A 15618-nucleotide genomic window follows, 5' to 3' on the forward strand; every position below is an offset into this window, starting at 1 on the left:
AGTTGTAAAATATTTATAATAATAATTATTATATATTTTTTATTTAAATTTTAATAAATTTTTTTTATATAATTTTATATATTATTCCGTATAGAATACTAAAAGATACACTAGTATAATACATAAAAACAGACAACCAAACTAAAAATAATTTAATATATGAGATTCTTTCATAATGTATAATTTTAAAAAATGAAACTTTTTAAATATACAGTGTAATGTATAATTTAAGAATAATAAGATAAAAATATCTAAAATTTTTTAATAATATTTAAAATTTTTAATAATAATAATACAAAATATTTAAATTTTTAACAAAATAAATTTTTGATCTCATTAATAAATAAAATAACTAAAAAACAGATATAATTAATTTATAATTTTTTAAAAAACTAATTTAATTAAAAAAAATTTATCTTTCAAAATTAATTTGACTATTAACTAAAAAATGGAGAGACTAGACTACTAGAGTATACAATTTGGCTGAGAGACTGATTTGGTAATCCGTCCGGAATAAATAAGAAAGCTCAAAGCTACAAGATGAGAAAAACGAGGAAGAAACTGAGAAAACAATGGAAGCGAAGTTGTCGCGTGCGGCAAAGAAGCTCACAACGTCACCCATTCAAGAACTCTCCCATCTTGCACAGTGCTGCAATGCCATCAATCTCGCTGAGGGCTTCCCGGACTTCCCTGCCCCTCCCCACATAAAAAACGCCGCCGTTTCGGCAATCAATTCTGACTTCAACCAGTACAGGTCAACTTTCTAACCCTTACCATAAATGTTTGTTACTTGCTGGAGCTTCAACGAAATTAACTCTATCCATAATGATAAGTACGTCATTTCGAGTAAATAGAAGAGACAATAGAAAGTATCAAAACCTTTTGACCTTGTTTCAGCTAAGTGCTACTTTTACAATAAATTGATGGAGTGTACTTGTTTGTAATTTGAGGCACGTGCAAGGCATATGTGATTACCTGAGCCAGATGGTGAAGGAAATTCATGGCTTGGACATCAACCCCTTAACGGACGTTGCTATTTGCTGTGGTCAAACTGAGGCATTTGCAGCAGCAATTTTCGCAAGTATGTGCTAATGAATTTTGTATGTTACTGCTAAAGAGAAACATAATCCTTCTTTTTAGTTGCTTACTTTAATGTCTTTGCTTCTGTTCAAATTTTGCTATCAGATACCTTTTTCGATTAGTAGTTCTTGGCAAGCATCGTGAAAAGGGAATAATTACTAGAATGCAATTTAATACATTAAAAGTTTTAAACCAACTTGCATTGGTTGAGGGCGAGCCCACTCGTCCGCTTGAGTAAATGTCACTTGTCTGCTTTGAATCTGTATTGTGTATGTAGCACCTGCTGGGTGAGGAGATACTGTAGGAAACCAAAATAAATAACTAATTAAAGTTTGATATTAGAACACCGACAGGTAATTGATTTTTATCTTATTTGCTACAACTGCTTAATGTACTTTATAAAGTTGTACTGAAAATTTGATGTTAGAACACCAAGGCAGAATTGATTATATCTTATAACAATTTCAATGTTTTGTGTTTTGGATGAGATATTCTATATATTCCTTTCTTGTGCTATGTAATAATCATCTTCTGTTCTGTTTCTCACAGCAATTGATGCTGGTGATGAAGTCATACTGTTTGACCCTTCGTATGAAACATATGAAGGATGTATTACCATGGCTGGGGGAGTCCCAGTAAGCTACTTATTACCAATATTCATATCCAATTTTGTGGACTAAGATGTCTTAATAGGTTTAGTACTTCAGTTTATCGCAAGCTTTACTAGGAGCAAAGATTACCACTGTCATCTACATGTGTGTTCTTTTTATATATAACACTTCACCAGGAAAAATCCTCATTTTGCTACACAATTTAATTTATGTATTGTCGCATGGAAAACGTTCTTGCAGATAATCTAAACTAAGCTAGTGGCCCTCAATATTTTGTGTCTGTTATTGATGTGAAATGATCTTTTCACTAGTGCAGCTTGTTTTTGTTAGCTTAATTAACCAACATGACAGATACATGTGCCGCTTGACCCACCTCAGTGGACTCTGGATCCAAGCAAATTGCTGAGATCACTAACAGAGAGAACTAAAGCCATAGTACTGAACAGGTTAAAAATCACCCAAATGCATGAGTTTCCCTCAATTTCATACATAGAATTTGTTCTGATCGTGTTGCTGTTTGTACCTATGTGACAACCATCTGAATAGTGATTACGAAAATCTTTTTTCTTTTCTTTTCAAATTGTTTTATTTAAAGATCAAGCAGAGATGCAATATCAGTGTTTTCTTGTTACCCTGTTACTGTAGAAACTTTAGTTACAAGAATTCATGTGTTTCAGATCATGTTTCCTGTGCATTCTGCTGTCACGTGTTCCATATAAATCTTTCACCGAAGATTTTGCTTCTCATTTGCTCAACTTTTGTAAGGGGAATTGCAATATTTACACATGCTTGGTTTGAAGTTTATGATTCATTTTTTACATTCACAGAACTTCTCAATATGAAGTCGATGAAAGTAATAACAATTACTCACTAAATTCTTTTTGTCCTTTTTTTCATTTGTTTATTTTATATAACTAGTTTTGAATATAAATGCCTGTAGATGCTTAGTCTCGCATTATGGATTACAAAAATGCTGACATAAATTTCAAACAGTCCTCACAATCCAACTGGCAAAGTTTTCACAAAAGAAGAACTTGAGACTATTGCTAGAGCATGCTGCAGCCAAGATTGCCTGGCAATAACAGATGAAGTATGAAGTTCCCTTCCTTTGCACTGGTAAAACTTAAATTTCAAGATTTAATAAAGACAATTTGAGTGTTTTTGTGTGTGTGTGTGTGTGTGTGTGTTTGTTGGGGGGGGGGGGGGTTGTCAGGGTGGGGATGAATAACATTAATTTATGTCATGAATTGGATATTCATGCTTCATTTTAATGTATGTTGGATCTACTACCCAAGATGATGGATGAATAAAGGCGAGATGCAAACCATAGGATCCAAGATAAGTGAATGAAATGGAGAAGCATTTTATGTGTTCTTTGCGATTAACAACAAAAAAGGATCCTTCGAACTTGACGGAAATTTTATTGCACAACTATAAGAATGTAGAATTGGATGTTGACTTGTTGAGTAGTTAAAGGGAACACTAAAATTAACTTAATAATGTAGAGTTAAAGATGTGGTGGTGGATAAGTGCTTACACTAGGCAATATAGCATTAGCAACACATTTGTTAAAGAGTAAGTTGGAGTTGGCCTTTTATGGAAGAGATGTTAGGCTTTTATCTTAGGTGATTTCGGCATGTGTGGAGAAAGCTTGTGCTATAACTGGATTACAAAGCAATATTCATTGGAAGAATTACTCATCAACTCTCTTTGATATAAGGCTCAATTTGTTTCCTAAGATTTCATGTGATAATTTGTTTAGTCTTTGGATTTTAAATATGCTCCCTTTGGTTCATGAGATTTATAACCATAAATCAAGTTCGTCCCTTGGTTACTAGTCTAGTTAACAAAATACTTATGTGTGCAATAAATTGATATGTGACAGCATAATGGCTAGCTCCACTACACTAAAGGTGTAGCCTCAATTTGATCCCTCAATTGACTAAATTGAGTCATTCAAATCTATAAAATTTAGTCCCTTAAGAGAGCAAATTAAGTCTCACCTTTAGTGCAATGTTAGCTAACTATTAGGCTGCCACAGTAGCAGTTAACTGCATACATAAGTAACCTATTTACCAAATTGGTGATGAAATGACCAATTTGATCCATAGTATAAAATTTAGAGACCAAACTAATTATTGAGTGAAAACTCAGGGACCAAATTGATGCTTATCTCTCTCTTTACATGGTTAAGATACCACTAATTATAGTTAGCAGATTAGCCGATGATAATTATAAGGGAGAGAGGACTTGTTACGAGTCTTTTAGCAAGTCTCTCTTGGGAGAGTTGAAAGGTTTCTCAAGAATTTGCTTGGAGTTTTAACTCTGCAAGAGTTGAATATATGTACATAATGGAATTCCGTGCCTCATTTATCATGCTTTCTGCAGGTATATGAGCATATAACATATGACACCGTGAAACATATATCCCTTGCCACAATTCCAGGAATGCAAGAGCGGACTGTTATAACATCGTCTTTGTCTAAAACATTTAGTGTTACAGGTAACAAATCAAAGCTTCATAAAACCACGAAGCCTGCAATTTTTTTTTTTCGGTTCCTGCATCATTTTGAATAAATTACATTCACTCACTATTGGTCTGTCATACATCAGGCTGGAGGGTTGGATGGGCAATTGGACCTGCTTTCCTTGCATCTGCTATCAGAAATATTCATATCAAAGTTACGGATTCGGCACCAGCGCCATTTCAGGAAGCTGCATTGACTGCTTTGAGAAGTCCCCCAGAATACTTTCAAACATTGAAAAGTGTAAGACATCAGAAGCACTTTGAGGAAATGTAGAACTATTTTTCCCATGCTTCTTATATTTCTATCTATATACTCAGGATTATCAATCAAAACGAGACTTTATTGTCAAGTTGCTTGCTGGAGTAGGTTTCAAGATACAGTTTATACCTCAAGGTTCCATCTTCTTGTTTGCGGAGCTTCCAGAAGATTGCCTCCTATCTGATGTATGTCAACTCATTAAACTTTTCTCGCTACTAGTTTAGAGCTATTTTAATTGTCATAGACTCATGGGGTTCATTTGGATGAGTTTCTTCAAGATGTTTTTGAAAGATTTTTTTGAAAAAGTAAAAGTTGTTTTATGTTTGGATGTAATGTTAAAAGTTCTTTTCATACGATCAAACATATCTTATGTTATAATAAAATAGATATTTTTTCTAAAAGATTAAAATTTCCTGTATTTGGTTTGCATCTCTAGTTTTTGTTTTCATTTTTAGTGTTTTTTGTTTTCAATGTTCTTGTGAAGAAAACAGTGAAATTATGAAGTAAAAACCAAAAAAAAACATGATTATATGCAACTTAGGCCCAGTTTGGTAAACAACTCAATTAAGTTCTTTTTAAAAAAATAGTTTAAACAATAAATGACTATATTAAAAATAGCTTATAAATAAGTTATTTTGTGTTTGGGTTTTTAGTTCTAAAAGTGTTTATTTTATAAAAATGTGATAAAAAGTAGTAGTATTATGAGAGAAGTTATTTTTTTTAACTTCTTTATAAACTCCTAAATAGCTTCTTAGAAAATTGCAATTTGATTTTGAAAATTGCACCAAACATTAATACTACTATTTTTCATAAGTCAAAAGTGCAAAAAGTTACTTTTGAAGTTTACCAAACGGGCTCTAAATAGGCTTCTCATAAAGATGTTTTTATGTTGATTCCACCTTTTACCAAAAAATTTTCCCAAACATTTTAGAGAACTTGAAAAGATATTTCCTTAATCATTATGTATTTATTTATATGCAAGCAAAATAACTGCTCCCAAATTAGTACATAGTCCTTTTGAATTGGGTTTTTGTGCAATTCTTCGAACAGTTATTGCATTATTTTTCTTTTTCACAGGTAGAATTTGTTAAGAAACTAATACTAGAAGCAGGGGTGGTGGCTGTACCAGGACAAGGATTTTTTCATGCAAACTTATCATCGAATGGAATTTCTGAAGGAAGTTGTTCCTACCAGAAGAGATATATAAGATTTGCATTTTGTAAGAGCCATGAAACCTTGGCTGCGGTTTCAGAAAGACTGGGTAACCTTTTGAATGGTGAAGGCTTCTTGCGCTAAACGAAATGGCATCTTACATATTGGGGAAAGCTTTGGGAGCAATTTGTTTAACATTCTAAAAGATCATGAAACAATTTGTCAATTTCTTTTCTTTGGTATTAATTTGGACGAAGCATAAATTATTAAGTACCAAATTTTGGATATTACTCCATTAATTACATTAAAAAAATGGACACTGCTATGATAAAGAGTGAAGTTAGGTGAGAATGAAAATTTTGTAACTAAATTCTCAAAGTGTTACCGAGATTCAGCCCGTGCATCAATGTTATTCCTCAGTTTTCAATTGCACTAATTAGACCATTCAGATTGAATGCCTGGCTCCATACAGGTCTTTGAGCTCATTTCCAGTGTAAGTCAGCAAACGGAGAGCTGATCTGGCACTGTTGCTGCCACCTAAAATGTTATAACTAGGGGTGCACAGACCCGGCCCGGCCCGAAAGCCCGGTTCGGTTCCGAACACTTTAGGGGCTAATTTGGTGTGATTTCATCGGGTTTAGGGTCGGGTAAGGGTCTCAAAAATAGACCCGGTCATTATTTCGGGTCGGGTCCGTGCCATAGCTCGGGTCACCCGAAGTCGGCCCGGTCATCATATACAATTAATATTTTGTGTTATTAGTGATGGATCATGACTATTCTTATGTGGAATTTAAGTATTGTAAACCTTCATATTTTGTGTTATTAGTCATTATAAGACTATAAGTTAATGTTTTATGTTTAGAATGCATAAGACTTTAGACTAATGCATAATATTGTGTTATTTGTATTGATTTAAATATTTGGTATTATTAGACAATATTAGTATTGATTGTGGTTTTGCTTTAGTATTGATCGTGGTTATGCTTTAATTTTAAAGAAGGGTTGGTTATTGTTATGTTTTTCTAAGCGAATTTTACCATGTTAAATAATGGTTGGAGTCTTGGAAATTTGGATATTTTTACATGCTAGCTTACAAGAAGGTATTAACGTAATATAATGTTAACGGCCCGGTTTTCACCCGATTTTCACCCGATATAATTGTGGCCCGAAAGTGTATTGGTTTCATCGGGTCTAGGGTCGGGTTCGGGTCTAATAAATAGACCCGTTGTATATTTCGGGTCGGATCTGAGTCACATCAAACCCGGCTTCACCCGGCCCATGTGCACCCCTAGTTATAATAGCTAGCTGATGTGGCATACATTTCAAAAGTTTCCAATTCAGTTTTTGTCCTCAATTATAAACTCTAAATGCACTTCTTCCTCCTTTCTGTTGCCATTGCACCTATGATAGGGAGTGGTAGTCACATTTTAGCAATTCATTTCTTACATATTTAGTTCTCTAATCACCCGATCTCTCATTGATCGACCTTCAGACTTATTGAAATTCAAGCCAGATCGGTTGATTTTCTGCTCATCCACTTCTCTGTGGTTTGTCCGCACCCAATATCCATCCTTGAACCCATTACGGTAGAGATGAAGTGTTATCTCCAAAGGTCTTAACCACTTAGTCAGCCGACACTTAAAGCACGAATACCTAAAAATCTCTTAAGACCTAAACGGTTCTATATTAAAGACATACATAACAAACTTGTCAACTCCCTCAAAGAACTCAGGTTTTAACCCCCTCCCCCCCGTCCACCATTATCTATATCATACATCCACAAACGTTGATTTGGAATTATTTTGCCACAAACACTCTAGATTTCAACCAACAATACAACTTATTAAAATTTTTAGAAAATTCGACAGAGTTTCTTCTATAATTAAAATTTTTCACTAAATCTAATTATCATTTTCTCGCAAACCGAACATGTTTCAAACAATTTAAACAAAAATTTGGCAGAACTTCTACTTAATTTAGAGACATTCACCAAATAAATTTATCACTTTTTCATAGAAGAAACAGCTGCATGCATAAATTAAAACAAATACGCATTTAATAAAACATCAAATTCTAGCAGTTTTAGTGTGCAACTTCTTATTACTCCACAATTTTTCAGCAAATAAGGGTTTTGAGAAGGCGTCGCTATGCAACCTTCTCCTACTTCCGTCCTAAAACTCTATCTTAAAAAAAGTAAGTCCAGCATAAAACATAAATAACATAGCACGTTTAGAGATAGAAAACCAACCTGAATAGTGCACGAACAACCCACGATTAAAGCTACACGACTTTAAAAAAAAAATCCTAAAATAGAATTAAAGTTAGTAAAATTTAAAAACTAATAATCAAAACTTAAAAAGATCTAACCTAAAAAATTAATAAAGCAAGTAAAAATAAAAAATTAATAACCCTAAATGTCTATTTACTTTCATCATATTCATAACATCAATCATAATTGATCTTTTGTGATCCTAATTGCATATTTTTCAACACATAACAAATTAAAATTACATAAACTAAGATTTAAGGTTTAACTAATCTAAATTTTTTATTAGTCAGTGAATTTTCTAGAGATAGTGGCAGCGCAAAAAAACTTCTCTGACGTGATGGACTCAACATTTACGATGCAGTGGCAGCGACGGTGACCAACTTGGAAGACTGCATTCAGGATTTCAGTTAAAAAATGCAAATGTAAAATAGGATAAAATATAAAGAGGGAGAACAACAACCTACCCAAACAAAGGAGGGAGGCAGCTCTGGCAAATAGCGATAGCAACGACAAAATCAGTGGCGGCACGGCAGCGTTTCACTTGACGCAAGTTGGTGGTGGCAGCGACTAGTACACGCGGTCTTCAGAGGCTGGTGGTGGTGGCTAACGATGGCGGAGGGGTTGCCGGAGGCGGTTTGTGGGAGGGAGATGGGGAGAGAGAGAGAGAGAGTGCCAGTGTTATAGAGAGAGTTGTCTTGCAAAATAAGGGGAAGAGGACGCGTGATTTCAATTTAGGGTCAATTTTACCGTCAGATTTACTGGTGGATTAGTCCGCCGATAATTTCATCGTGCATGACAAAATGTAGCGTTTCATTCAGTAAGATTTGCTGGCAGATTTATTTGACGGTAAATCGGACGGTACAAAATGTGCTAAATTTCCTTTTCTTCCCTCCAAATATTACCGACGGAAAATCTAATCCGACATTAACGTCTTTACTGGACAAATTTATTGTGTGATTTGCCGGTAAATGTAATGGTAAACCCATCGCTAATAACCAATGCTAAATATGCCAGTAATCTGACGGTACTCAATGTTTTTCTTGTGCTGTCAACCGGGTCTAGACCATAGCTTGGTTTCTTGTAGTGAGGATGCATACTACTCCAATAAAAGTATACTTGGCTACGGGTCTAGGGCACACAGGCACAACCCTAAACCCCTTCTTCTCTCAGCATGCACAGCAACCTCAGTACCTCATGAAAGGAGGAACCTTTTCTCTCTCAACGCTCTCTCTATCTCTCACCAAAGATCACCTGCCACCATCACCATTCACAAGCCTCAGAGTCACCTTGGCCCCCGCCAAAGCTCCTCTTTTGACTACTTCTCAGTGCTCCTCTATTTCAATGCTTCTCTCACCTTCACGGCCACAGTGATGCACTGTTTCTTGGTGACAACAACCTCAGTGACAACGACATCATTAGTGGCCACGAAGTGCGACGGCACTTCTCTGTTCTATTTTCCCAATGTTGTTGCCCCCCGGCCGTCGTTTTCTTCTCTTCCACCATCAGTCCTCGCAAAGGTTAGCCTCGTCACAACTAGAAGCCCCATCAAAGCTTAGTTAGCCACCACCTCTGCTCAACTTTCCCTTTTTCTGTTCTTAAGCTTAGGTAAACTGATTTTTTCCTTTTTATTTAAAAAATAATTAATGTTAATTATTGAAACTTTTGATTAGGGGGTTTTGATTATTGTTCTAATTAGTATTTTGATTATTGTTCTGCCTTCTTAGTACCTGTGATGGTATTTTCTTTTTTCTGAAAAAAATTAATTAGTGATGATATTTTGGTGTTTTGATTCTTATTTTGATTACCAGTAAATTCAATATTTGCTCTGATTATTACTTGTTTTTTCTGATTTGTTCTTAATTTAGTTGATGTGGTTATTGTTGATTTTTTTTATTATTGTTATTATAAGGTTTTTCTATTATTGTTCTATTTATTGTGCTGTTTAATGGGCTGAACTTTTAATTTGTTACTCAGTATTGCTGAACAGGATTTGATTTTTCTTTGATTTTATTTGTTTAGATAAAGAAGAATGGGAGGAGGAGATATTAAGAATCAAAACACCAAAATACCATCACTAATTAATTTTTTTTAGAAAAAAAAAAGAAAATACCATCACTGGTACTAAGAAGCCAGAACAAAGTAATGGATATTGAAGCTGAACCTATTGTTGATGCTACCCCAGCTCCTACTGCACCACAAGTTAATGAAAAAAAGTAGAAAACAAGGATGCAGACAAGAGGATCAAGAAGTTGTTTGTAAGGGAAAGAAATCTTATGTTTGGTCACATTTTATTGAGCTTCCATTGACTGAGACAAAGGGAGAGCACAAGGCTAAATGTAATCATTGCCAGAAAAAGTAGAGTTATCAGCCTACTAAACATGGCACAAATGTTTTAAATAAGCACTTGAAAAGTTCTCATAAGTAGATATTTACTAAAGTGGAGAAGAATGGGATACTTCATGGTTCCAAAATTGATGAAGAAAGGAAACTATACAAAGCCTTTAAGGGTTATAACTGAAAAGATTATAAGAAATATGTAGCTAAGTTTGTTGTACTTAATGAAATACCGTTAAAGTTGTTGAGTGGATTAAATAAATATGTAGCTACGTTTGTTGTACTTAATGAAATACCGTTAAAGTTGTTGAGTGGATTAAATTTCGTAAAATGTTCAATCGATTTGAGCCAAGATTTATGGTACCATCTAGGGTGACGGTCTCAAGAAATTGCTTTCAACTTTAGTTAGATGAGAAGAAAAAGTTAAAAGAATGGTTGACAAAGTCATGTACTAGGGTTTTCTTGACAATAGATTACTGGACCTTAAATCAAAATTTGAGTTATATGAGCTTGACTGCATATTTCGTTGATGAAGAATCAAAGTCACATAAGAGAATTATAAATTTCTGCTAGATTGAGAACTAGAAAGGTGATACAATAGAAAGAGAAATTGAGAAGTGTTTGAGAGAGTGAAAACTTAAAAAAGTATTCACAATCGCAGTAGATAATGCAATCTTGAATGATGGGACTATTACTTACCTTCAAAAGAAATTAGGTGCAAGAGATGGGTTGGTGTGTGAAAGAAAATATATGCATGTGAGATGTTGTGCTCATGTTCATAATTTGATAGTGAATAAAGAAACTAGAGAGCAATAAACTTCAATTGAAAGCATTAAAAATATTGTCAGGTATGTCAGTTCTTCTCCTCAAAGGACTAAAAAATTTAAAGAATGCGTTGAGGTTGAATTGATTGAATCTGAAATCCTTGTATGCTTTGATGTTCCAACTAGGTAGAATTCCATCTATCTAATGTTGGAACATGCCGAGAAATTTGGAAAAGCTTTTGAAAGGCTTTAAGATCAAGAACCTAATTTTCTTAGATGGTTTGGAGAAGATAGTGGGGGAAAAAAGAAAATTGCTCCACCTATACCACTTAATTGGCAACATGCTAGATTATTCATTGAGTTTTTGAATATTTTCTAAGAGATAACTTTGAGTTTCTCATCTTTCTTGCATGTCACTTCAAACAAATATTTTCATGAAATTGAATCTATTGCTTTGGTATGGAATTTCTATCAACAACTTACCGACAAGTGTACCGGGTCGTACCATGTAATAAACTCAGGTGAGTGAGTGTTGATCCTACGGGGATTAATGGACTAAGCAAGCAATGGTTGACTAGCTATTCTGGTTAGACAAATTGAAATGGGAGTTTTAAAGATCAAATAGCATAGAAGACAATAAAGTAAGAAAGCAAATAATAAACGATTGAGAAAACGGTATGAGAATAGAGTTAAGGATTTGGAGATATTTAAATGTTTGGATTAATATTCAATGTCAACTATCTTGATCATGCAATGACTATGTTTATAGCAAACCCCAAGTGATTAAATTTCTATTCTAGGCAATTTAATCTCCTCTAATATAACTGACCGTCAATCCCTTGATCACTCAGTTATATTAGAAGACTAAGTCCAATTTCCAATTTATAAGCCACATAACTCTAAGAATCCCAAAGCAGAATACAGTTATATGTCACATACCACATTAAGTCCAGATAATTAGAAGTTATGAGGAGTTGGTTTCAAGCTGTAATTCTAATGATATAACTTTTTCGAGACTGAAATAGAATTCAAGTAAAATTAGAGTTATTTCCCAATAATCACTAATTCCTAGAATGAAGAACGAAACCAATCCTTAAACAATAATCAAAGCATTAATCAAGAGTAGAAGAACAAATATTTAGTAATCTATTTAAGTAAACAGAGCTTCTAACCTTAACAATGGAGGTTTAATTGCTCATGGTGTGAAAAACCCTAGCAGAGAAAAAATGTAGAAAGTGTCAAATGAAAATTTTGGAGAAGAGAAGTCCCCCGCGTGGGCGGATCTCAATCTTATTTATAGTCCTAATAAAAATAGATTTAAAACTTAAATAAAACCCTAAGAGATCTTTTCTAATAGTCATGTGATTTACAAAATCAAATCTCCACAAGCCTTGTTGATTTGTTGCAATGTGTGGTCCTCATTCTCTAACACGCGTTCGGTGCTAAACGCCAGGTTCTGGGTATTTAGCGCCACTTAGGCAACAAGGAATGTACGCAATATATGGGCTTGGGCGCTAAATGCCAGTGGTTGGGTGTTTAGCGCCAAGTCTCCTAAATTGAATGGTGAATTACAAAGCTTTGGACGCTAAACGTCGGGCCGTGGCCTTTAGCGCCAGACATCCAAATGGAAATTGGTCTAATTAAGCTCTGGAGGTCGTGCGTACGTGCAACACATGCGTACGCACGATCTCCCCTTTTTGCTCCAATGATGCATACGCATGGTCCTCTTTTGCTTCTTAATGCCTTTTTCACCAATTCTTTACCAAAATACTACCTGAAATCAATCGAAAGTCACAAAACTCAAAGTAATATCCAATGGGGGCTAATCCACTAAAATTCTTTAACAAATCAACAGAAAAATTATATAAATCACATATAAAAGATACAAATGATGCTCACGCATCATGCTTCTCAACTAACATCTTGATTCCAAAATCATTCTAAATTATTAGAAACTATGGCATGTTCTATGAAGCATAAATATGATAAATATTGGAGACCGACTGAAAAATTTAACCCATTGCTACTTGTTGCTGTTGTATTGGATCCTCGGTACAAAGTAGATTATCTTTTTTGGTGTTTGGAGGATGTTTATGATAAGGAAGTGTCAAATAGTATGACTAGTTTTGTTAAACTCACATTGGATGTCTTGTACAAATTTTATGCAAAGGAGGTTGTAGATAATAATGGGAGGAAGGATGATGGAGATTCATCTAGAGATATTTTAGATGACAATATTAAAGTCTCGGCTAGTGCCAAGGGTGTTTCTAAAAATAAAATGAATCTGTGAAAAAAACTAAAAAGAGAAGGCTAGTGCAGATAGCAAGACAGATATGGAGAAATATTTGGCCGAGGATACTATGGAAGATGAGAAATTTGATATACTGTCTTGGTGGAAAGTAAATGTTTCAAAATATAGGATTCTTTTACTTATACCCCATGACGTCTTAGGTATCTCAGTTTCAATCATTGCTTCTGAGTCGAGCTTTAACACGGGCAGGCGTGTGCTTAATGTCTTTCGTAGTTCTTTGTCACCATCAATAGCCAAATCTTTGATATGCACTCAAAGTTGGTTGTGCCCTTCTAAGCAAGGAGTTGGAGATCAAGAGTTTGATCAATTTGATAGCAGTAAAAAAATTATTGAAGGTATATTTATGATATCTTTATTATCTATAAATTAATAATTTTAGAGTAATTATCTTATGTGAAAAATGAGTAATTTTATATATTTTATAGGTTTCACTAATGCAGCCATACCACAAGGAGCAAGTTGACAATACTAATAACAACTTATGAATCAATTGATAAATGATGGCTATTATTATTTGGAATTTAAATATTATATTTGTATATGGCATTAATGTTTTGTGTTATTAGTTAATATAAGACTATAAGTTATTATTTTGTGTTTAAGAAGTATAAGACTTTAGACTAATACATAATATTTTGTGCTATTTGTACTGACTTAAATATTTGGTGTTATTAGTATTGATTTGTGATTATGCTTTAAATTTAGAATTTGGTTAGTACTTGTTATATTTTTCTAAGTGAATTTCATCATATGTTTGAACTTATATTTCTAACTATTATTGTATAATATTAATTATAAATTGATCTATTTATTTTTAATAAAAATTGTCAAATTAGGAAAGAGATATAAAGATGCATGAAATTATGATTCATTGAGAGATTCAAGTTCAATGTTGGCTATCAACTTCTTCGTAATAACTAATAAGTAAGTTTTTATCTCCTTTTACAAATGGTTATTAAAGGTCCGGTTTTCACCCGGTATAATTATGATAAGTATTATTTTAGTCCTTAAGGTTTAGGGTCAAAATCAAAATCGTTTCTAACCTTATTTTTTATTTAAAATTGTCCCCAACGTTTATTTGGTATTAAAATCATCCTTTCTAATAAAATATTTTTTTAAATGATGAACATACCCTTTTTGCTTTTTTTGGTTTCGTGCGAAACACTTCATATGTTCATTTGTCTCTAAACTCTTAAAACATTAACCACAACATTTCAGAAACCAATGTGAGTGCTTCATGCCCTAACCCAGAATCAAAAACGACGGAGGCTGTTCGTAGAGAGAAGAAAGCAAGCGAGTGACTTTGTTTGAAGGAAGGGTCTTGAATAGTTAGTGAGGCAGTAGTTGCAGAGTCGGGGTAGGTATGATTTCTATCCTTTCATTGACTATGGTATCTCTCCTCCTAGTAGTTAGTTTTGGATTTGAGGGTTTAGGTTGCGGTTTTTATTGATGATTGAATGGAGACCAAATATGTTTGTAGTGATACTAGGGATTAATATCTCAGTAAAATAGAGATGTCTATGTATTTTTTTTCTCTTCTAATTTAGTAATGTGTTCTGATAGTTGTTTACTGATAGGGTGTTGGAGAAGAGGATGGAATATTTTAAACTCAAACTCTATTATGGAGGATGGTTTAGTTATGATAAAAGGCCATTACAGTATATGGGAGGATAAACAACAGTTATAGAAGATATTGACTGTGATCGGTGGTTCCTATTTGAAGCTTCGCAGAGTTAAAACAGTTTGGTTACCTTGAGGAGAATATCTCAGCATTGTGGTTTAAGGATCCGATACATGAAGACATGCAGGATAATCTAAAGTTATTTCAAGGTGATGCAGATTTGATTGCCATGTATAAAATAGTTGAATTAAGAGAACATGTAGAGTTGTTTGTTGTGCACAAGGTTGAGGAGGAGGATGTGTTTTCTAATGCTAGCTACATTGATATTAGGGGATCAAGGGGTTGGTGATAAAGGTGAGAGACAAGAGGTGGTGGTGTATGCTGGAGAACAGGCTGCGGATGGTTAGCAGCTGTATCAGAAAGGTAACAATGTAGTTGATATAGTCGATAGACCTAATGAGGTGAGGCAAAAGCAAATTGAACCAGGTGATGATATTACTGGGGCAGAGTCTAGCGATAGTGATAAGGATGAGCATCACAAAGCTGAGTTTGCTAATGTTAGTGGATGTGATAGTGATAGTCTTGATTCAGAGTATAAACCATCTGAAGAGGAAGATGACATTACAGATGATTTGCACTTCACCGACAGTGAAGATGAGCTTGATCCTGATATTAGTGGGTTTGAGGATG

General features: G+C 34.1%; 1 protein-coding gene across 3 annotated transcripts; it reads left to right on the forward strand.

The window, feature by feature from the left end:
- Nucleotides 1-491: 491 nt before the first annotated feature.
- On the forward strand, nt 492-6065 carry LOC107643964 (uncharacterized). 3 transcript variants are annotated; one of them, XM_016347722.3, is made up of 9 exons: nt 492-754; nt 951-1081; nt 1630-1715; nt 2043-2137; nt 2685-2781; nt 4080-4194; nt 4305-4459; nt 4537-4662; nt 5555-6065. In XM_016347722.3, exons 1-9 carry the CDS (start codon nt 573-575, stop codon nt 5771-5773), a joined length of 1206 nt encoding a protein of 401 aa, XP_016203208.1. In that variant the 5' UTR covers nt 492-572; the 3' UTR covers nt 5774-6065. The 3 variants fall into 3 exon arrangements, with proteins under 3 accessions (XP_016203208.1, XP_016203209.1, XP_020980035.1); XM_016347723.3 differs by having other exon boundaries at nt 5589-6007; XM_021124376.2 differs by having other exon boundaries at nt 615-754; nt 898-1081.
- The last annotated feature ends 9553 nt before the right edge of the window (nt 6066-15618 follow it).

The sequence above is a fragment of the Arachis ipaensis genome, chromosome B5, assembly GCF_059453495.1.
Source record: "Arachis ipaensis isolate K30076 ecotype BB chromosome B5, ASM5945349v1, whole genome shotgun sequence".
Lineage (NCBI taxonomy): Eukaryota > Viridiplantae > Streptophyta > Magnoliopsida > Fabales > Fabaceae > Arachis > Arachis ipaensis.

Coding starts and splice junctions, on each gene's coding strand:
- LOC107643964 (XM_016347722.3), top strand. CDS start 573: ATGGAAGCGAAGTTGTCGCGTGCGGCAAAGAAGCTCACAACGTCACCC. Junction 1,082..1,629: donor TGCAGCAGCAATTTTCGCAA/GTATGTGCTAAT, acceptor TGTTTCTCACAG/CAATTGATGCTGGTGATGAA. Junction 4,195..4,304: donor TAAAACATTTAGTGTTACAG/GTAACAAATCAA, acceptor GTCATACATCAG/GCTGGAGGGTTGGATGGGCA.